This window comes from Suricata suricatta, chromosome 3 (genome assembly GCF_006229205.1).
Source record: "Suricata suricatta isolate VVHF042 chromosome 3, meerkat_22Aug2017_6uvM2_HiC, whole genome shotgun sequence".
NCBI classification, from domain to species: domain Eukaryota; kingdom Metazoa; phylum Chordata; class Mammalia; order Carnivora; family Herpestidae; genus Suricata; species Suricata suricatta.
Window position 1 is genome coordinate 86,048,328 of NC_043702.1, and position 23,733 is coordinate 86,072,060.

At 34.0% G+C, this 23,733-nt stretch overlaps 1 protein-coding gene across 1 annotated transcript in view; it reads left to right on the plus strand.

Moving 5' to 3' along the window:
- The window catches only part of LRP1B (LDL receptor related protein 1B), a 1,807,041-nt gene that overhangs the window by 1,528,208 nt on the left and 255,100 nt on the right, over positions 1-23,733 (plus strand). Inside the window, exons 50-56 of the mRNA XM_029933319.1 lie at positions 654-776; positions 2,518-2,637; positions 7,003-7,131; positions 10,224-10,346; positions 14,193-14,333; positions 15,686-15,873; positions 22,411-22,594. Of these exons, the coding sequence (XP_029789179.1) occupies positions 654-776; positions 2,518-2,637; positions 7,003-7,131; positions 10,224-10,346; positions 14,193-14,333; positions 15,686-15,873; positions 22,411-22,594 (1,008 nt within the window). The remainder of the gene's footprint in view (positions 1-653; positions 777-2,517; positions 2,638-7,002; positions 7,132-10,223; positions 10,347-14,192; positions 14,334-15,685; positions 15,874-22,410; positions 22,595-23,733) is intronic.

Genomic DNA, 23,733 nt, shown 5'->3' on the forward strand with positions numbered 1-23,733 from the left:
AAGTTTTTCCCTTATTTTTTTTTCTGATCCTGGATCAGATTTGATGATCATATCTTCCTAGACTCCTGATCTGTCCCAGTTACTGTTTTGTTTTGTTCTTGTTTTCCCTTGGTTTTCATGACCTTGGCATCCTTTTTTATATGTATCTGTGTGTTTAATATATATAAATCTTTTTTAAAAACGTTTATTTTTGAGAGAGAGAGACAGAGTGTGAGCAGGGAGGGGCAGAGAGAGTTGGAGACACAGAATTCTAAGCAGGCTCCAGGCTCTGAACTGTCAGCACAGAGCCCAACACTGGGTGCAAACTCATGAGCCATAAGATCAATACCTGAGCTGAGGTTGGACGATTAGCCAACTGAGCCACCCAGACACCCCTAATATATATAAAATTTTAAGTAGGCTCCGTACCCAATGTGGGGCTTGAACTCATGATCATGAATCAAGAGTCACATGTTCTACCAACCGGGCCAGCCAGGCACCCATGACCTTGACATTCTTGAAAAGAGCATCTCAGTTTTTTATTTATTTATTTAAGATTTCTTGTTATTTATCTTTCCCAGCTTAAGGAGTATTACTGTTTTATTATTTACCTATATTGTCGAAGTTAAGATTAATTGAAATTATTTAACATTACATTCTGTATTTTGTCACAGTTCAAAACAAACACAAATGTGAAGAAAATTATTTTGGCTGTCCTAGTGGAAGATGTATTTTGAATACCTGGATATGTGATGGTCAGAAAGACTGTGAGGACGGACTTGATGAATTCCACTGTGGTGAGACCTTCTGTCTTGCTCTGTATGCCGTATGACTACTTAAAAGCTGAGGCTCTCTTTTACACAGTGATTTTATTCAAAATTTTGCTAATTGATTTTCATAATTTTCATTTTTATTAAAGAATACAAAATGATAAAAATTAAAATAGAACAGAAAAACTTAAAGAATAACAATTTCTTGTCTCAGTTTTTTTCTTTTAACTTTAATGGTTCTCTTTATCAATTTAAATGATATACCTTTATTTTCTGACTTATTAACTAGAAATGCTAATATATTGCCTTTCTGCTATAAAAAGTAAGGATTTAGTTCACACTAATTATTCTGTGCCTATCTTTTATTGACTATTATTATTCTTAATGTTTCTATTAACTACATGTATTTTTAAATAGTGATCTTAAACTTGTATTTCCTCAAACTCTCATCTGTCAGCATCTACCTTCTAATTTCTCTGTGTGTACATTTCATTTTACTTGGCAAGGCAAGACAGCATTTTAAAAATTTTTTTATAGAATTTATAGATTTTGTAATTTCTCAGCCAAAGAAATTTCCTACAGGGAAACAAAGCATATATTCACTATTTTTATTTAACACAAATAATGTACACTATGGTGAATAGACAAAGTAGAGGAAAAGATTAAAAATGGGTCTTCTATGAAATGTCAAACTCCACTAAAAGTAAGTGTCATCATGAAATATGAAGGTGCATTTTGTTTGATTAAGATGCTATATATCTTTACATTAGAGCCAGATTCTGAACAAGATTAACAGAAAACTTTACATAGTTTATGTAGATTCATAGTTTCTGGACAGGAAGCCATTATATGGTTGTATTTTCTTTAATTTCACTTTTTCCCAGATTTCAGATTTTCTAATCTCTTTTCTACAGGTCATCTAAGTGAATATTTTAAATAAAGATGCAAGGTTTTTTAAATAGTTTATAGGATCAAAATAAAAATGTTTATTTTTAATATTATTTACATTTGGAACACTTGAATTTGGAAGGATTTTATTCTGGGTGCTGCCTGGTAATAAGTAGGCTGAGTGGAGGGATAGGATGAGAGTGAAGGAGAAAAATCACAAACCTGACATTGTAAATAAATGAAGTAAACTATTATAAATGCATGATCTGGTAATAAAATATAAGCCACCATACCAAGGAATTTGGACATTAGTAGTCAGCCTTGAGTGTCCCCAGGAGAGAGAAGTGAAAACACCTAAGTGTTTACAATGTATGAGTGTGAAACTGTGGCTTGTCATTGGGCTAAAACCCGCTTAGTCACCTCTTCATTATAAACAAATATATATCGCATATTGGTGAATGTAGCATACTGTAATCTTGCCTTGGATGCATTTTTTCTCTACTTGTTCAAAAATCAATTAAAAATTAGAATGGATGACTAGACCTCATTTGGAATATTTGTTATACATCTGTGCACCAGATGTTGATTTTTTTTTTATGACACCCTGGAATATACTTAGGGGAGAATGGCCAGCATAATTCTGTGAGAAAGCTGAGAGGGGAAAAACGTTGCATAACCTAAACACTCAGGGGGAATATTCAGGCTGGTGTCAAAATTTTATAAAGCTGTGATAGAGAAGAGGAATTTGGCTTGTTTTATTATAGGACAATTGGTTTTAGCAAAGTCTAAAGGAAAGACTTTCTCACTGTCAGATCTGTCCTAAGATGGCCTCATGTGAATTTTTTTTCTTGTACATCTAAAGCAAACATTTTTTTTCTAGATTCTTCTTGTTCTTGGAACCAATTTGCTTGTTCTGCACAAAAATGTATATCTAAACACTGGATCTGTGATGGAGAGGATGATTGCGGTGATGGATTAGATGAAAGTGATAGCATTTGTGGTGAGTTGTTTCTTTTGTGTTCTCATTGGATTCTTAGGCATATGGTATATGTGCACTATCATTTTAGAGCATGCAAAACATGAAACTCTTTTTCTACTCTGTTAAACTTAGTATCACATTTATATATACATTTCCATGTAGCTGGTTTTATTATTTTAATGACAACCTGCCATTCTATTTTTATATACACAGTTATTCAATTTTTAAGATTTTTCCTGAATATTCACAGATTGAATGCATTTGTAAATCTTATTTTTTTTTTTTACTCTTCAATTACTTCTTTGGAATAGATCTTAATGACTGCGATTACTTGGATCCAGTAATCAAACATTTTTCATGGCGTGTGATAGGTATTGCTGAGTTGCTCTCCAAAATATACTGATTTATACTGTCACAAGCACTCACACTATTTGTTTGTGTATATGTATTATAGTGATTGTTATTGGATTGTTTTAAATGAAAAGTAAAGAAGGGGGCTATTTATATAATTTAAAAATGTGCTTCAGCAAACAGCTTTCTAGGATTAGAGGTAGAATGTTCTACTGTGTATCAGCTACAGAGCCAGTGTAATTCCTTTGAAAAAAATCACAAACATTTAATAAATTCTTAAATGGGCTTATTAGCTTAATTGTTAAGGGGCAAAAGAAAGAAGTGATCGAATCTGTATAAATTCATTGTAAATGGCCAGGCATTCTATTTATTTATTTGTCTATGTGTTTATTTATCTTTCTGATCTGTTTCTATATGTGTGTTTGTATTTATAGGCATAGAATCTTTACTCATTATATTAGTCCTGTTTCCGAGCTGTTATCATCCTTATTTTAGAGAGAAAAGGACCTGAGTCATAGAATAAGGTGCATGTACAGAGTTAAGGATACTTAACACCATTTTTAAATTTCAGTATTTGTGGCCTGCTTTTTAGGTCACTTCTTTCGATACAGGTTGATAGGATTTTATACTATTCAAGCTCAGCTGAAGTTCTCTGTAAATAACAGAAAATTAGAGATGTCCTTTGAAAGCAGAGAATTTATTTTCTTGTATTTAAGCCACCCCAAAATCTACTTTTTATTTACATAGCTGAAACAACTTAGTTATGCAGCAGATAAATATAAAAAGATCACTATCAAAAAGCTCTGAAAAGAGAGAGAATCAGCAATCAATTAGATGTCTCACCAGTGGCTTTTAACCACTTTGTTTCTCTTTGCTATTAAATCTTTTTTTTTCTTTTTTCTTTTAACAAAAGAATTACTTACTTAGAATGGATTGAGCATGTTTCCAGTCAAGTATCTTGCATTTGACCCTTTATTTCACCCTACACCAAAGTATTCAATTGATACCTCTGTCCTTTCTCAGTGGACACAGTAAAATAGAAGGTATAAATAAAGATTATGCAGTCATACAGAGTTGAATTTTCCTGCATCTGCATTTTTGTTATCTATTAAGAGGGTACAAATGATCACTTATGTAACTATTGTGATCATCTAATATGATCGATGTATACAATGTAAATGTTCTACTTCTTCTGGTCTCTCTTTATTTTTCAGAGTATTATTGCCGATCTACATCTCTCAGTGTCCTGATAATTTTTTAAATAATTAAGATGGTAATGGACATGTTTCCCTGTTTTCAAAAACCTATCTATTTGATTTACTTACAGGTTGTATTTTACATGCTAACTGCTAAGCTGGTGACACATAAAAAAGACAGCTTTAGACCACATACCACCGAATGAACTGAACGTAATAAACTAGGATTTGAAAGAAACTTTATAAATAATTTAAAAATGGCAATTCTTAATCTTCACCTTTAAATATTCTAATATAGGCAGTGAGCACAACTTTTCTTGATAAATATAATAGTGGTTCTGACTTGGGATCTGAGGGTCCCATTAGTTCCCAAATTGCCTGAGGTCACTCAGAGAATCAGAGATAACAGAGCTGGGACCAGAATTCAGATTTCTTGAAAATTTACTAAATGGGATAGTAACTCTTACCAGTCAAATATAATATCTGAGCAGATACCCAAGATGGATCTGGGGGAAATCTTTCACTTGTCTTCTTTTCTTGGGATTCATTTCCCTGAGGAAGGCAGTGTCTCTCCAGATGGCAGGGGTAACTATGGAATGAAGCCATGAGATTTTTCTTTGGCCCATTTTCTTTCCAATTGACTCTGATGTTTTGGCATGCTCTTAACACAGAATCTATTGAATACTATCAAGGGAGCCAGGAAATTAGCTGCAGAGAGCTTTATGCCATTTTATAGCTTGAGGTGCCTTAGTAATTATCTAGTCATACCCTCATTTTACAAATAGTGAAGCTCAGACACTAGTCTTCTCCAAGGTCATACTGAATTAAATTTCTCAGTAGCCAAATTGATGTTATATCTATTATGCCTACCTTGAGAATAAATTGGGTGATAATAGGAAAGTTGATAAGGAGTTTTACATGTATTAAAATTTCCTAACTAGGGAGACTATGCTTTAAAAAAAAAAACTCAAGCTAAATAACAAAAATATTATGGAAATTAAAGCACTAATTGGGAATATAATAGTGAAAGTGACATTTTATATTCTAATGGCAAACTCGAAAAGATAGATCATTATGAGGAATAGTATAAAAATAAATTCCGGAGGAAGATAATTTTATTATAGAAGGTACTAAAGACATAGTAGTTAGCAGGTAAATTCATTTTAAATGGAAGCAACATTTATTTAATAGATTTTTTATGATTTCTTACAGGAATAGGTATCATATGAAACCTCATTCTATTAACACTCATCCTCAATCAAATGAGCAAATCTGAATTACCTGGAGGACTTTTCTACATTCACTTGCCATCCTGTCCTCTAAGCTAAAATATATGTCAAGGACAGTCATGTTTATGATGGAGAAAATCCTCAAGGGTTTTATTTGGGCACCCTGCTGCACAGCCATATTGAAAACATTGCACTGAAAAGCATTTTCTGCTCCTAGCAACTCTACAGCTGAAAAGAGAGATGATAATGATTATATAATGAAAACATGTTGGTCACTGCTCTAAATGTTTGGAAACAAACATCTCTCAACATTCCATTCAGAAGTATTTTCTTCCTGGAGTATTACACGTTTTTTTTTAATAGTTCTAACATCTTTTTTAGCATCTTTCTATGGGCAGCTTTTGCTTTCAGGAAAATGAAATTAAAGAAAAATTAGAATATGATTGGAGGGTCATGTAACTGATTCACTCAACAAGTATGTTATATAAATAAAACCAGGAGCTTTGAAAACATCATGAGAAATAATCAAGTTCTGTTTCATATGATTACCCCATACCCACATGAGGGGAAACAAAGAAACCACCAACGGGCCTTGGAATTTATAGTGAAAGTCAGCAAGCATTTTTTTCTATACACATGAAAAACATCATACATCTAAAGGAATGTTGAATTGACAGAGCAGAGAAGAGGTAGATTCTATTTATTAAGTGTGTATGAACAAAGGGCACAGGTATACATTTATTCTTCTCAGCTAACACAAGGTGGGGAGTAACTAACAGTCATGGCATTAGTGATTAAGAGAAGGTGCTTAGCAATCAGAAGGGTTTTGGATTCCCAGCTCAACTTGTGGAATCCTGTGCAACTTGTGATACTGCAAGCTTTTTAACTTCTCTGAACCTCAGTTTTCTTTCAGTGAAACAAGACCAAAAATAATCTACTAGCTAGGATTATTGCAAAAATTAAGTGAGTTAATATATTAAGTGCCTAGCATATATTAAGCAATAAAAATGCCATTATTATCATTATATTGTTATTATAACTATTGCTATTATTATTATCCTTATAAGTTCAGTCTTAGAAACGTTATCAAAGTTTATTCACAATTCTATGACATGTCTATGCTTTGCTACATTTACAAGCTATTTATTGTTTTCTCCCATGTAGCCTTAAGAAATCTAACACTTGCAATTAGGAAGGAATGCATTCTGGGAGGAAAATGTGTAAACATCTGTTGGGAGAAGGATGCTATCTGATGATTCCAAATAGCTACAATCTCTTACTTGTTAGCAACATTCTTAGTTTTCCTTTCCTTCTTTTTTTTTTAATGTGTTTTTTTTTTTTTAATTTTTGAGAGACACAGAGTGACAGCGTGAGCAGGGGAGGGTCAGAGAGAAAGGGAGACAGAATTCGAAGCAGGCTTCAGGCTCTGAGCTGTCAGCACGGAGCCTGAGGCGGGGCTCAAACCCAGGAACCATGAGATCATGGCCTGAGCCGAAGCCGACTGAGCCACCCAGGCACTCTGGTCCTTTCTTTCTAAGGGACATATAAATGTTAGACCTTTCCCAGCAGACATGCAGTGATCTTAATGGCATTCTCTCCTTGGTTTGCAGGCACGGCCACCTGTGCGGTCGACATGTTCAGCTGCCAGGGCTCCCATGCCTGTGTGCCGCGGCACTGGCTTTGTGACGGTGAAAGGGACTGTCCAAATGGAAGTGATGAGCTCTCAACAGCAGGCTGCGGTAAGACATGTGGGGCTCGGTGTGAATGCAAACTGCCGCAGCATCCTCAGACTCCTGCTGTGGAAGTATTGCCATCTCACATTTTCTCGCACTTTCCCCTGGACTCACACATAGTACCGGAATTAATCAGGTGGGATGTTGTCATCAGGGTAGTTCAGCAACCCTTCTGTCCAGAGTTTTTCAAACAGGCACATTGGAATTACCCATTTTAAAACCATTCTGATGAACACAGACCCATCGTTTCACTCCTTAGATAATGTAGCTATCTGATGTGTGTGTGACTCTGGTAGATTTCTTTTTAGAACCCAACCCCTACCCCAAAAAAGGCTTTTAGATTGCCTATTACAGACACTTAAAAATGGCTGATGTGATCCCAAGTAACTACTGATCAGAAGGTCAGTAAACACATATTAGTCCTGCGGAGAGGGTATTAACCCTTAGGTCAGGTAAAAATAGTATGGATATAGCTGAATGAAGCTGGGGAATCGGGGGAACACCTTTGGAGGTCAAACAATTTACTAAGTTTCTGACTCTTGGTCACCTCAGGAAATGTTCATGGAGTTACTCAGTAGTAAAAATTTAGATAATTCTTCTGCATGATCAAGAGAATGAGGAGAGCTGAATGTTTGAAAGCCAGTCTCAAAATCACAAAGGGAATCCAATGAGCTGAGCAAGTTATCAGAAACAGTGCTGTGAATTCTGCCCATTAAAGTGAATTCTGCCAATCATTTCTCCAATGACCTGTCTTCAGGTCTTTAGAACTGTGTTTGAAGCTGTAATGTAGGTGTGTCTCTGTGTGGGTGTATATATGGGTGGGTGGGGTAAAGTGGAGAAGGAAAAAGAAAACTATGAGGCAGGCTCATGTGCACAGAACTCATGCGATTATAGAATAATTCACTTTGATCTTGAAACTGATCTGTGTGTCTGTAAAGGTCAATGGGGCCACTGAGGCCTACGTAGTAAAGGATTATGCATCAATTCAGGGATCCAGATGGTCCCAGTATACTGTTGCTATTGTGGTAAGTTAACACTCTGGGAGGCATATTAACACTTTTGGACCACATGGGTGCTGTTAAGTAAATTATGCTAAAGTACAACAAATTGTACTCAAGTGACCTGAAAGTGTTAATGCGAAATAAGCCTCTGTTACTTAGTGTTTTAAAGAACAATTCATGTATTAGAATTGGCATAATTCACTTGAGTTATATAAGCTGCCACACAGTTCAAAGTTAGAGGAGTTATTAGTAACTGAGTTTTACTATGATTCTAATGGGCAGTTTTTAATGCTGCTTCTATGTGGCTTCCGTATTGGTTTTGAGAACAAATTTGTGGAAACTATATTACACTTGATTAAATCCCAGGAATCCTTTTTGTTTTACTTATTCATATCTCTCTTGTAGTCATTACTGACTAGAGATTTCCTTTTTTGAATAGGAGAAAATTCCAGGGGTAGGGAGATGATAGGCAAGTAAAAGAGTAATTATAATACCTTAAATATCAGGATGAAATATGGAGGATACTAGGTCATCATAAAGAAATATTATATAAGAAAGGGTAGAAGTGTCATAGAAGGATTTCAAGGGAAAGAAATAGCTATCTGAGTCATGAAGGACAAAGAGAAAAAAGAGAGAGTTATTCTCGCAAGAGGGAGGTACCTATTAAGACACGGGGTGGGGGGTTAGAAGGCATGTAAATCTTTCCAAGTGCCCATTATATGTCAACTATTTTGTTAGGATGTTTTATTTACATTATTAAATTTTCACAGTATCTCAGTGAAATGTTTTTGGGGATCTGCCAAAAATGATTGTTACGTAGATAGGAATTTAAATAACACCTGGGAATTTATTGAGTACCTAAAATGAGCTGATATGCTTCATATACCTTATCTAGTTCTTGCAAGAAGTTTATCAGATAGATCTTATTATGCCCATTAAATGAATAAAGAAACAGATGCAGCAAGAAAGTAGAAACCTTCGTTCAGATATAAATAATATGTAGCAGAGTGACTTTTTGCAAAACCTTCTTCTTTCTGGTATACTATAATGGCATATATCAGATTTTTTAAATTTTACTTAAAAGTGAGATATAATTGACATATAACATTGTATTAGTTTAGGGAAACAACATAATGATTTGGTATATGTGATATTGTACAGTGATTACTGTAAGTTTAGTTAGCATCTATTATATAGCAGATTTTTTACATTCAAAATATCTCAAACCTTGAGTCCTAACATAATCCTTTAAAGATTATACAAAGTAACTGAAAATATTTAAATGATCTTCTCAAACCACTATGATCCCATGAATACAGTATTAAAGTTTATTCATTCACTCTGCACAAGTTACCAGCTTTTGAACTTTTGCTGAAGGTTATTGAACATTTTGGTCAACCATTTTCCCTGTTGGTTAGGACCCTTGGTAGAGCATTGGTTTTATGGATCAGGATTCCAAAAGAATCAGTATTCCATTTCATGGATCAATATTCTTAATTTGATGTGGTACGTACTGGTTAGGCTGATCATACCATAGATCTTAAACTATTTCAATACCCCAAAGTCACCCAAGTTTTATTTTCATCTTAGAAAGTTTTCTTAGCTATTTTGATGTTTTCTTCTCACTTCCATCATGAGCATTAGCACTTGGTAGTCTTTTCAGGTTCATTTTTCACAGAGAAGCAAGGTTTTTATCACTTTACGAGAATTACTACAGGCATGAGGAGTGAAAACCCAGCCACATTATTGCAGTTGAATGATTTTTTATCACATATGAACTTTTGAATTCATCCTTCAGCAAACTTACAAATTGCTAAATGGCCTCAAATAGCAGGGTCACTCCAGAATTGGTGAATGTATTAATACTAAAACTTTGAGTTACATTCATGTATTTGATATATAAATATATGCATGTTCATATATTTCATGAATTTATGTGTATGTCCGTATTATGAATGGAATATTGAGCAAACTTTTCTTTTTTTCTAAATAATTATGAATTATTGAGTATAACAGCCTACACTTCCCAAAGTCTTAAGGTAGGGGAAGATGAATTAGGTACTCGTCTAACTTTATTTTTTGTGATATCTTTCTTAGCTCCCAATAACACATGTGATGAACATGCTTTCCTGTGTCGTAATAAAGTGTGCATCCCTAGGCAGTTTCTTTGTGACCATGATGATGACTGTGGAGATGGCTCCGACGAGTCGCTGCAGTGCGGTAAGTACATGCACACTTTTCATGGAAGAGGTTGTCAGGCTGAGTAAGAGTCTTTTAAGATGTCTCGAGAAATATATAAGTATATGACAAGAACAACACATTTCTTAATGCACTAAGGACATGTAAATTCAGTCATATATAGATGCACCAGAGTAACTTCTTTAAGCTCTAGCTTCGCTACACATTGATTTGGAGATCATGCCTACAGGTAGTTTATTCTCATGAGGAAATGTTCACACAAATGTCTGTGGTTGAGTGTACTTTAAACTTTAAAGACAGTATATGGCTAGCTAGGTCAGTCTTATAGCCAAATAGAATACTTGAGTGAGAAAAAAAAGAAAATTCATAACTAGCAGAGAAACTGGGTACTTAATATTTTCCTTTTACCCTACCTGTTTACATGTACACTTATTTGTTAAAATTGTATATTGAGGATGATATTTATCTTATCATTGCATATATATTTATATGACAAGTACATATATAATGTATATACAAAAACAAATGTAATTCTTGTAGTGAAAATCATTAAAAATTTCTACTTGAAATTGAAATCTTATGTAAACATAGTATTTTTATTAAAAAATAAAATAACAAATACATACATAAATAAATGTAAAATGAAAAGCCCTAAAATCCACATACAGGGGTGCCTGGGTGGCTAGTCAGTTAAGCATCTGGCTTCAACTCAGGACATGATCTCACAGTTCATGGGTTCAAGCCCTGCATTGGGCTCTGTGCTGACAGCCAGCTCAGAGCCTGGAGCCTGCTTCAGATTCTGTATCTCCCTCTCTCTCTCTCTGACCCTCCCTTTCTTACACTGTTTCTCTCTATCTCTCAAAACAATAAATAAAAACATACAAAAATTTTTAAAAATCCATATATAATCATGAAAGACAGTAGATTTAGTACCCTCCTTTGTTCTTGCAATGTTGTGTCTATAGCCTTGGTTTTTGATAGCAATATGATAGAAATCAGTGGATACCAGTTTTTCATTATTATTTAACCATTAAGTCATGAATTCAATGTGATATATACAATTTTTTTTTACATTTCTTTATTTTTGAGAGATGGAGCGAGAGAGAGACAGAGACAGAGCACAAGTTAGGGAGGGACAGAGAGAGAATGAGACACAGAATCCAAAGCAGGCTTCAGTCTCTGAGCTGTCAGCGCAAAGCCTGATGTAAAACTAGAACCCATAAACTGTGAGATCATGACCTAAGCCTAAGTTGGACGTCTAACCGCATGAGCCACCCAGGTGCCCCTCAATGTCATAACTCAAGATGTAAATCTAAAGTAAATTTATTCTAATTGAATACCTTCCCTTTCATGGACACTTTTTCAGTTGATATGGAGATGATGAGGCAGAGATCCCAATAGAAGAAATTGGAGACAAACAGGAAAATTAGAAATATAATATAGAAAAATAACACACATTCTCATATGGGAATAAGAATCAAAATACACGGGATCAAAACTGAGAGAATAGTTTTTGAGGCACTAAAGAATAAAGAAGCAAATAATGTTAGAGAAACTCACATTTGGATGTTAGAGAGCATAAACAATGATTAAAAACATGGACCTTAGAGACAGACAGCCTGGTCCCAACTGGCCCTGCCACTTACTACCTGTGTGATCTTTTTGTACCTAAATTCTTCATCTGAAAAAAATATATATAATAACATTTTTTAAAACTCTTAGGGATGTTAAGATAGTTAAGTTAATATTTGTAAGAATAGTTCTATATACGTAGAAAATTCTATGTATGTTTACAAAGGACTGTAAATTGAAATGGTTGAGGAATAGCAATTAGTGTTTTCTGAGATAAGTTAGAAAGTTGAAGCTAGATTCTGAAAAGTCTGAAATACAATGTTAAGAAATTTGTATTTAATTATTTGGCTTCCAGTTGGCAGCACACATTTGAAATAGGGAAATGGCATGGTCAAGATATGTTTCAGGACCATCTTTTTCAGCAGAGTGGATGAAATACTACCCTGGGAGAGGGGAGACATTAGGGAGGAAGTAAGCTAACTAGAAAATTATTGCAATAGTTCTGATGATTAATGATGTGAGGATAAGCCAGGGCAGAAATGGTGGAATGGGAAGAACAGAATGCGTCAGAATTCATCTACAGTCAGATATGGAAGAGAAAGAAGAATTCCTAGCTCAGATGACTTGGTGGATGGTGTTACAATTAGTGAACTTTGGAACACAGGAGATTCAGGGCCAAGTTTTACAGGTGGAGGAGAAGAGAAATGTAAAAATGATTAATTTTGGATACTTCAAATATGAAGTGTTAATCAGACAATCACATGGAGCTGTACAGTGAGTATTTGGAAATTTAGTTCCAGAGACCACAATATGACCAAGAAAATAAGATTAATTTGGTGGCCATTGTCATAAAGGTGATACTCAAATATGACCAAAAATGAGAACACCAAGCACTACAGAAAGGAAAAGAGGAAAGCAACATGTTGAAGATTGAAGTTAGGGCTTCACCTGTAATATTTGAGAATGAAACAGGAGATGACTTCATACAGAAAGAAGGATAAAAGGGAAAGGCAAAAGTGAAGTTAGAAAGATATCCAGGAGAGTGGATTATAAATATTAATTCAGGAAATTGTTTACAGGGTAATGTCTTCAACATCAAATGCTGCAGGAAAGTGAAATAGATAAGAGTCCAAGGCACCTTTGGATTTGATACATGTCACTGGTATTTGTTTGCTCTAAGAGGAATTTCAGAAGGCAGATGTGGAAATGGATATTAATGAATTGAGAATGAGCTGGAGATAAGTGAGGGAATGCAGGCTAGTGTAGTAGGAAAGAAGAGTAATGTGTAGTTAAGAGTTATGTTGATGGATTTTTATTGTTACTGGGCTGGAGGAGACTTGAATGTAATGTACATATTGACCTATTGACTGAGGAGGATGAACTAGTGAAGAACTGGAGGGAAGAAGAAAGACGAGGAAAGTGGAGTATTTTAGAACTCTCTAATTTGCCATTCTATGTGATAAACATCTCAATGGTATAATCATTGTTGAATTATTTTTTATTGTAGTTTTGTTTCTTTATTAATAAACATACAGATTTTATTCCCTCTCTTCAAAAGTAGAATATTTGCCAGATTTACCAAAAAGTTTCTTGATAGATATGACAGTTTTTATTTTTAACCAACAGAAAAAATTCAATCTAAAACCCATAATATTCAAATTCAAATGACTTTTACTTACAAACAGGCATAGATATGAACATTAAAAATTGATGGGTTGATACTTTGATTTGAATAAAGCTTTTTAATACCTCTAAGTATCAATATATAGGATAGTTATAATAGTTTTGTTTTTATTGCTTTATAAATTGACTTTTTCTTCATTTTAACAATGTCTTTACACTTTCAACACTGCTTCCCAAACATAAACATAGCATTAAAGCTTCTAAGAATTATTATTATAACTCAGAATCACTTCATCCATATGTTTTGTGCTATACCTAACCAAGCTTAGTCTTGAAAAAAAATTTAATAGCTTTATTCTTGTTTTTCATTCAAAGGGAAATCTTTAGGAGATAGATAATAAATGAACAGAGATGGTATGGTATCCTCGAATATTGCATTTTTGTTGCCTCACTTAGAAACTCTAAGATTGCCTTGTTTTTTACTGTTTTTCTGGGCCTTACTCCTACTTCTCAACCACAAATATCTGTTGCATTATGGCCAAAAGAAATTTGAAATATTTCTCATGGGAGGCATGGGTAACTTCCATGGTTAACTAGGTGTAACGTGCATTGGGGGATGTAGTTAATAAGTATTTGTTATATGAACTAGAATGTTTATTTTTTTGCCTCTAGCATATCGACAGTGTAATGCAGAAGAATTCAGTTGTGCTGATGGTCGATGTCTCTTAAGTACTCAATGGCAGTGTGATGGAGACTTTGACTGCCCTGACCATTCAGATGAAGCACCTTTAAACCCAAAGTGCAAAAGTGCAGGTACAGAAAATATATAATAGTATGCTTATTCCACAATTTGCTTTTTATTTTATTTTTTAAGATAATTTTAAAGTTCATTCATTTTTGAGAGATAGAGACAGAGTGTGAGCTGGGGAGGGGCAGAGAGAAAGAGAGAGACCCAGAATCCGAAGCAGGCTCCAGGCTCTGAGTTGTCAGCACAGAGCCTGATGTGGGCCTCAAACCCATGAACCATGAGATCATGACCTGAGCCGAGTCAGCCACCCAACAGACTGATCCACCCAGGTGCTCGCCAACATTTGCTTTTTAGTGGCAAAACTGTGACTCCAATTGTCACTCTAGTGTGATATTTAATGAAAAAAAAGTGCAAATATGATGTTTCAAGTGATACTATGCAGGATTCTAGTAATCAACTATGTTTTGAAGCTACTTTTAGAAATTTAAATCTGTGCCAAAAGATTTGAGGCAATGAACCTAATGAATCCATCACCTTGCCCTCTTTGAAAAAGTAATTTTTTTCTTGATACATGATTTTATGTGAAAGTAATTCCTAGGATGGGCCTATTTGAAAATTCAAACATAAAATAAGCTGAGGTTTACTGAGAGAAGGTCTGTATTAGCCGTGCTTAGGCACAATGAAATAAATTGCATGTCATTTCAACAGAAATACATACATAGCCAAACTTGGTCTATTTATCATTTGACTACTCCAAAGACTGAATACATAGTCATATATTTAAAATAAACCCCATTACTGTTTTCTCATGTGCTTTACATGCTAATAGGCATTCTTTTATCATGTGTGATAATGAGTAATGTTCAAGTCATCAGGTTATAAGTAGCTGCAAAACCTAAACTCCTTTCCATATCTATATTTGGAAAAACTATTATTCACCACAAATGTCCTTTTTATGCCCTGATTTTAAAATGTCAATGTTATATTTCCAGGAAGAAAAAGAATTTAGGAATATCCACCTATTCTAGATTCTTAATTTTAGTGACATATAATTTCTTAGAGACCTATGGCTTGAGGGAAATGTGAAACTATCATTACACTTTTTAATTTCATCTTCCCAATATAGGTGAAGACAGAACTACTCCATTAATTGTACTAGAGATGCTTATTTTGATTGTTAATTTTCATGGCATAGAAATATTTTCAATAAGTGTTAAACATGAAAGTACATTTTGCTCTTGATTTTTTTAATATTTTGTATATAAAATACTACACTATATATAGAGAATTTTAGATGCACATATTTTACCATAATTTCTGATGAATAAGGTATCATATTTGTGAATGTTTTCAATAATTCTAGTATAAAGCAATGGCATGCCCTTTATGTTCCATTTGTTTTATTTTCTTTTTCCAGAACAATCATGCAACAGTTCATTTTTTATGTGCAAAAATGGCAGGTGCATACCCAGTGGAGGTCTTTGTGACAATAAGGATGACTGTGGCGATGGCTCAGATGAGAGAAACTGCCACATAAATGAATGTTTGAGTAAGAAAGTCAGTGGATGTTCTCAGGACTGTCAGGACCTTCCAGTCAGTTACAAGGTAGGTACTCCTCAAAAATAGCAAATCACATGATACATTAGAATTTGAGATAGCGAACACAAATCCAGTAACTGTAAAACTTAAATTGTACCATAATATTGTTGAACATATATGAAAATGTTGAATATTTTCAATATATGCTGAACATTAAAAAAATCAGAGGAAAACCAGTGTTTAGAGAGATACTGCCATGTTTATAGCACATAAATTGTATGCAACTCTACATTCCCATTTCTTCCCTCAGCCTTTCTCCCATCTTTGAAGTGAAATGGGCTGATCATCTTTCTACCACAACATTGGATAATACAATATTTTTCATATAAACAGGAAGAAAAAACAGAACACATGAATTTTTAGGACTGAGTTCAGGTCCACTAAAAATAAATCATGCCTTGTATCCTAATTGGTTTTTGTAGTACTGTTTTCCTGAGGAGGGTGGTCCCCTGACAACACTGATTGACAAGACTAGCTCTTAAAAACATTTGTTTCATTTGTGTTGGAATGGAGGATCAAATGAACATAATATTAAAATTAAAGCTATGCATTAAATTAAATTTGATTATGTGTGGGGAAATCTTGGGAAGAGCAATTCATTCGAAAGTCACTGTTTTTAAGTGAACAATAGTTCTGTATGAATCAGCGATAGGACACCCTCCACTAAAACCGAGTCCGTCTAATGCCAGTTGCATGATTACAGAGGTCAGATTTTATTCTCCTCAGTTCTGCACTGATCAGAACACACCTGCGGTACTATGCACATTTATGGGCATGGCATTTTAAGAGGAACCTTGACATATTGCAGTGTATACAAATTTGTACATCCAGAAGCATAGGGAGTCTGGAATACACACCTTTGGACGGAGTTTTGCCTGGAGCAAAGATGAATTGTTATCTGTGTTCAAATATATGAAGCACTGGAATAGGGAGCAGACCTAGTCTGAGTCTGTTTTGAAGGTTGGAATTACAAGTTAGGAGGCTGCTTCTGTTCAGTATGAGGGAAAGTGTTCTAAAATAGTCTCTTTACTTGGGATGAGCTGTCTAATTACTGACTACTAAAGAGGTTAAATTGTGGCTATCTTTCTCTAGAGCATGCTAGAGAAACTATTTGTATATTACAAGATGTTGCATCTTTTCTCCTGCCATCCTTGGCATTCTATGATAGGCCAGTTCTATCTAATGGTGTATAAAATATTTAGTTCGATCTAACGGTGTATAAAAATTTAGCCAAACAACCACTTTGGCATTTGTAATCTCTGAATTTCTGGTATTGTTATTAATTTAACTATATTGATAGGATTTTATTGTATATAGATATAATCAGAGAACTACAACAGTCATTTTCCCCTGCGCAAAAACAGGGATAAAAATAAAACACTAAGGAAGCTACATTTGTTTAAAAAATAAATTTTAAATTTGAGTATTGTATTAAGACTTGGTTAAGTTTATAGATTTAGAGGGGTACCTGGGGAGGCTCAGTTGGTTAAGCATCTGACTTTGGCTCAGGTCTTCTCACAATTTGTCAGTTCGAGCCCCACATTGGGCTCTGTGCTGACAGCTCAGAGCCTGGAGCCTGCTTCAGATTCTGTGTCTCCCTCTGTGTCCTCCCCTCCCCCACTTGTGCTCTGTCTCTGTCTCCGTCTTTGTCTTTCTTTCTCTCTCTCAAAAACAAACATATTTTTTAATTTACAGACTTATATGTAGTCACTTACAAATGTATTATAGGTAAAATGAAACAAAACCGTGAACTAAAATGATTCTTAATAAGATGAATATGTATCAGATAATTAATTTTGACATTAAATGTTTTGAGACCCAAGGGGCAGAAAAAGTATTATTAGTGACTTATGCACAATCAATATAAAGTGTTTCTTGAAATATTAGGGAAATGTCATAGAATTATTACAGATGATTAGTTAAAATTTCAACTCAGAGTTTATAGTTTTTTAGTTCTATCTATATATCTCTATTTCTCTGTATTTATAGAATCTATATATCATAGAATCTATCATCTATCAATCTATCTACCTATCTATCAATCATCTGTTGGCCTATCTTTCCATCTCTCTAAAAACTTCAATTTCAAAGTAGATCTCCTTGTGTTTATTTTGCATGCATTTAAAAATCTTCATAACAATCATGGTGGTAAAATCTAAAAATTATAGAATATTAGATGGCCGCCATTTGACATAACATCCAAATGAGCTTTAATATTTTTAAAATGCCTGCATATAAGAAGTACTTAGTGCTCAGAAATGCCATATTTAGAAAACCATATTAAGGAGCGCCTGGGTGGCTCAGTCGGTTAAGTGTCCAGCCTTGGCTCAGGTCATCATCTCACAGCTTGTGGGTTTGAACCCCGCATCAGGCTGTGTGCTGACGGCCAGCTCAGAGCCTGGAGCCTGTTTTAGATTCTGTGTCTCCCTCTCTCTCTGTCCTTCTCCTGCTCTCACAGTTTCTCTCTGTCTCTCAAAAATAAATAAAAAACATTAAAAACATTAAACAAAAAGAAAACCATATTAATCATATTCTCTTAATTTAAGACCCCTCATACAGAGATACTTGTTTGTTGATAACTTTTAAAAAACAGTATTTTCACCTTGACTTCTCAGAAAGGGTTGTAGAATGAAGTGAGAATTCTAGTTAAAATAGATAATATATTTATTTAATCATTCAGAAAGTTTCTGTGTATGACATCTGACCCAATGGCTATGAATAGTGTTCTTGAATATGTACAAATGTCAAAACTGATGAATAAAATAAAGCATCTATTGGGGAAACAAGACCAATATAGAGATTCAAGCAGCTATGACTAGAATCATAAATAAGAGATTTAAATAAAGTTTCAAAGCAAATATTTTACATATTCTGTTAAAATATTATATATATATATACATGTATACACACTCATAATTATATTCATGATAATTGCTGATAGGAAATTGAGTAAAAGGCCTTAGATACAACAAAATACTTATATATTTAGGAGAGGAAATCAGCTTATTGGTTTTTCTTTTCCAGCAAATGGAGAAAACTATCCAGTAACCTGTTTCTCATTACAGTAGCTATAGAACATGGCAAGAGACTCCTCCAAATCCTGCAATAAAATGAAACTAGCTTACAAAAGCAAAATTTAGACCTTATGGACTGTGAAAAATTTGCATGTTTGTTGTAAAACAAATACAATGTATCTAACTATTCAGCAGGGAGTAATAACATTTACCAAAGCAAGGATCTTATATTGATGGGAAGGATAATTTACCATGTAAAAATAAATGTACTTCTGGGAGAGAAATAAGTTTTAATGTATGTATTAGAAATAAAATAATGTTTGTCAAATATCACTTAAAAAGCTGCAAAAGAAACTACTCTGAATTTAATAGGAAAAGTTTGGGTAGCTATATATCCTTCTGGTAACTATATGATCCTAAATAAAAATTAATACAGTTTAGGAAAATTTGAAGTTGTTATTGATGATGAGAAAAATTAGGATAACATTTATATATATATATATGTATGTATATATATATATATATATATACATATATATATATATATATATAAATCTCACTGTAATAAAAAATTGTGTTATTTTTTGGTAAATGAGAATGAGAAAATAGTAAACTTATTTTCTAATAAATATAGTTGAATCTCTCCTATTTTATCTTTGAAGGTATAAATGATTATTATTTTCTTTCACTCAATTTATGAAAGTTAGGCTGGTAGAGTGTCTCACTGAGACCTTTGGATTATTTGAGAGCAAAAATGTTTTTGTTAAAACAAAGTTAATGGAATTGAGGGAAATGATCTTTTAAAAAATTATTCACTTTCAATAAACAGTCTTTTAAAAACTTACTGATAACCTCTTAAACATACTAATTTCATTTGTTTATAGAAATATATATTTAGTCACTTTTACCAATTTTATGTTAAGAAATTAATTCTCCATAAATGTAGACGCTATTTGAGATAGTAGTTTTATTTAATATATTAGTTTTATAAGTTTGATACTAGCCATTCCAGGTGATTTTCAGAAATCCCATAAAAGTAGGACACTGTTTATCTCCTTTTATAATACCCCCTGAGAAGAATTCAGAACATTTCTTTAAAATTCCTTTCACTTTTCGTATTGTATGCTTTGAATTCAGCATTGCCCTATGTCAGCCTCTGGATCTCAGATTTCTGGCCTCCATGATCTCTACTCCAGTCCTTTTCAGTGATATATTTTTGTATCCTGTCATTTTCTCACTTTCTGTTTTTAAAAAATATTTTTTAATTTGTAAAATATACATGACAAAATTTACCATTTTACCCCTTTTTTCATTTATTTATTTTTGAGAGAGAAAGAGTATCAGTGAGGGCAGGGCAGAAAGAGAGAGAGGGGTAGAGAGATGGTGAGAAAGAGAGATAGAGAATCCCATGCAGGGTCCACACTGTCAGCAAAGAACTGGACTGATTAGGGCTCAATCCCACAAACCATGAGATCATGCCAAAATCAAGAGCTGGATGCTCAACCTACGGAGCCACTTAGGCACTCCTACCATTTTAACCATTTTTAAGTGTACACTTACATGACATTAAGCATCTCATTTTTCTTTGCCATAACAAAACACCAATTTTCTTGACTTCCTAAAACAGGTAGCAGGATAAACCTTTGCAAAGAAAGTAGGAGTTTGATGAGGAGAGTCTGGGAAATCAAGCTGTGGCTTTTGTGTTTATTTGTTAGCTTAAAAACAAAAGAAAACAAAAACTCATAATTGCTGAGGATTATTAGCCAAATATTGGTGTAATTTGTTAATGAAAGCATAAAGAGCTTAGAGATTCATTCCTTTAATTTTTTTTTAATTTTTTAATGCTTTTTATTTATTTTTGAGAGACAGAGAGAGACAGCTGGAGCAGGGGAGGGTCAGAGAGAGAGGGAGATTCAGAATCTGAAACAGGCTCCAGGCTCTGAGCTAGCTGTCAGCACAGAGCCTGACGCAGGGCTCGAACCCACGAACCGTGAGATCTGACCGGAGCCAAAGCCGGATGCTTAACCGACTGAGCCGCCCCAGAGATTCATTCCTTTTAAAAGAACTTAGTTAACAGCTATTTAATTCTCTTTAGAACACTTTCAGATGAAGATGATGTGGCATCTCTACCAAGTAATGGTTGTTGTTTTCTTTATTCTTAAAAAAACGCAACTATATGCTAATTAATAATATGCATATATCTCTCTCTAATTTTTTCCCAATAGGTACAAATCTCTGCCATCACATTTATCCTCAGATAAATGATCTAGGTTATTAAATGTTTGCTCTGAATAAATCTTGGATACTAGTTACTCTTGACAATTTAGGGTTTCTTTTTAACTCACTGTCCTACTCAATATTCACTCATTCCGTAATGCCAAGAGTGCTAAATAGTCTTAGTAAAGGTTAATATGATCATAATAAGATGGCTAATTATAAGTTCATTTTGTATAATTATAATTCTCATGTGTTACCTGAAAGGGATTAAATGTAGACCCAAAAGACAGTGACCAGTTACAGTATGTCATTATTTTCAGGACTACAATGACATATATCATGTGACATCAGAATTTACATGCTGGTTAGTAAATATTACGTATCATCATCAGAAGTTCATGTGGTACATCATAAAATGCTGAAGAAAAGACTTGATGACACAAATTGATTAAATTATGGTGGGAAATTATGTTAATATAATTTTAGTTCTCCAGACAACATCAGCATGCCAGGTTACGGGATCTGACCTAGTTGACCAATATTAATCGAGCCTTACTACATGATATAGACAGCCTCAGAAATTCTCTGGCTTCATCCAGACAACTTCACCTTATGTTAACTAAAATTAATAATACCTCCATCACTGATTTCTGTAAGGTTCTGATGAAATAACATATGTACCAATGTTAGTAGTCTTTAAAGCTCCCCATAATGGTTAATTCTTACGATTGTTAAAGACTTCTAAAAAAACAAGATAATGCGGTATAAAAAGAACAAAGGAAGTTGACTAGTTTCTTGGCCCTTCCCATGCTATGGCCACATGGCTTTGATGATGTCAGTTAACTTTTATAATCTTGTCAACCTCAGATGATTGAATCAAGATATTTGGGAGAATTCTTTTTTAGCCTTAATATTACTTAATATACCTAATTCTTATAACAGGTTAATCCCTGGAGACAGAAAGATTTGCCATTATCTATTATTTTTTAAATTAATTAATTATTTCAGTTTATTTATTTAGAGAGACACAAAGACAGCGTGAGTGGGGGAGTGTCCAAGAGAGAGGGAGACAGAATCCCACTCAGGCTCCACACCCTCAGTATGGAGCCCAATATGGGGCTCGAACTCATGAAACCATGAGATCATGACCGGAGCCAAAACTGGGAGTCCAATGCTTAACGGACAGAGCCATCCACAGACCACATCATTATTTTAAAATGAGTTTTTCACTTGAATCATGCTAAAAAGATATCCAGTAGGAAAAGACAGTGACAATGATATGAAATGATTATACTTGTTTTTCATTCTTCAGTGCAAATGCTGGCCTGGATTCCAACTGAAGGATGATGGTAAAACATGTGTAGACATTGATGAATGCTCCTTGGGATTTCCGTGTAGCCAGCAATGCCTCAATACATATGGGACCTACAAGTGCCTCTGTACGGATGGATATGAAATACAACCTGATAACCCAAATGGCTGCAAATCACTCTCAGGTATGGAGTTGAACTTGTCCACTGATCCAATCTCAGTTACACATATGGATTCTGAGTTTTATAGCCATTCTTATTAAATTCATTCCCCTTTGCTGTTTCTGAGAAAACTTCTGTATTTACCTTGATATAGGAATCTGTCACTCTAATTTTGTGTGCTGTCCACAGACTGTTCTGTTTGTAATAAAACTGTGTTATGGTCTTGTGAATTATTAAGTGCTTTTTAGATTTTGAGAGTGCTAGAGGTTAAAAATAATAAGACAAAAGACTATTTCTAGGATTTTTTCCTGCTGCATCACAGGTTCTTAAGAGCAGGTTTAACCAAGACTATTAAAGAGCCTATTGTGACTTTATTATAATAGTTTTCCTTTCCCCCTATACCATATATGCTTGTATATCATATGCCAAGGAGGTCAATAATGATAATAGTAATGATGATGACATAATATCAATAAATCAGCTATAGGACTATTTGAATTCTTCCATTGACTCGGCAAATATTATTAAACTTCTATTTGTCCTTAGTACTATATTTGACTTTGTGAATTAGAAAATTAAATAGAACATGTACCATAATTTAAAAAATATTATGATTTATTAATGTAGAAAATCACGCATATTAAAATAATGCAAAGCAATATATAATAAATGACTGTCTAAATGAACAAAAAATGGTATATAATATTATCTCTACTCCCTTATTTTATTTGATTCAAACAGCATTGCTAGCTTCTTATGTATATGTATGTCACATTTACATGACAGCATAGGGTATTTTATGCTAAGTAAAGTAAGTCAGTCAGAGAAAGCAAGGGGGTGCTCAAACTCATGGATCCAGAGATCATGACCTGAGCCAAAGTCAGACACAACCTACTGAGTCACCCAAATGCCCCCCAGGCACCAGGAATTCTTAAAATTAGTTTTTCTACTGGTTAATCCTTTGCATATTATGGAAAAAATAACCATTTCAATTTTTCTTTATTTCATTTTTACTTATTCTTGTGTTCCTCCCTGAATCAATTTATATATTATTGGAATCCTGTTGTTTTATTTGCTAGCATACTTACTACATCGTGCATTCAGCAAAATGAAATAAGAGAGAATATCACAAAACTGGTCAATGTTTTTGTTACTTTAAGCTT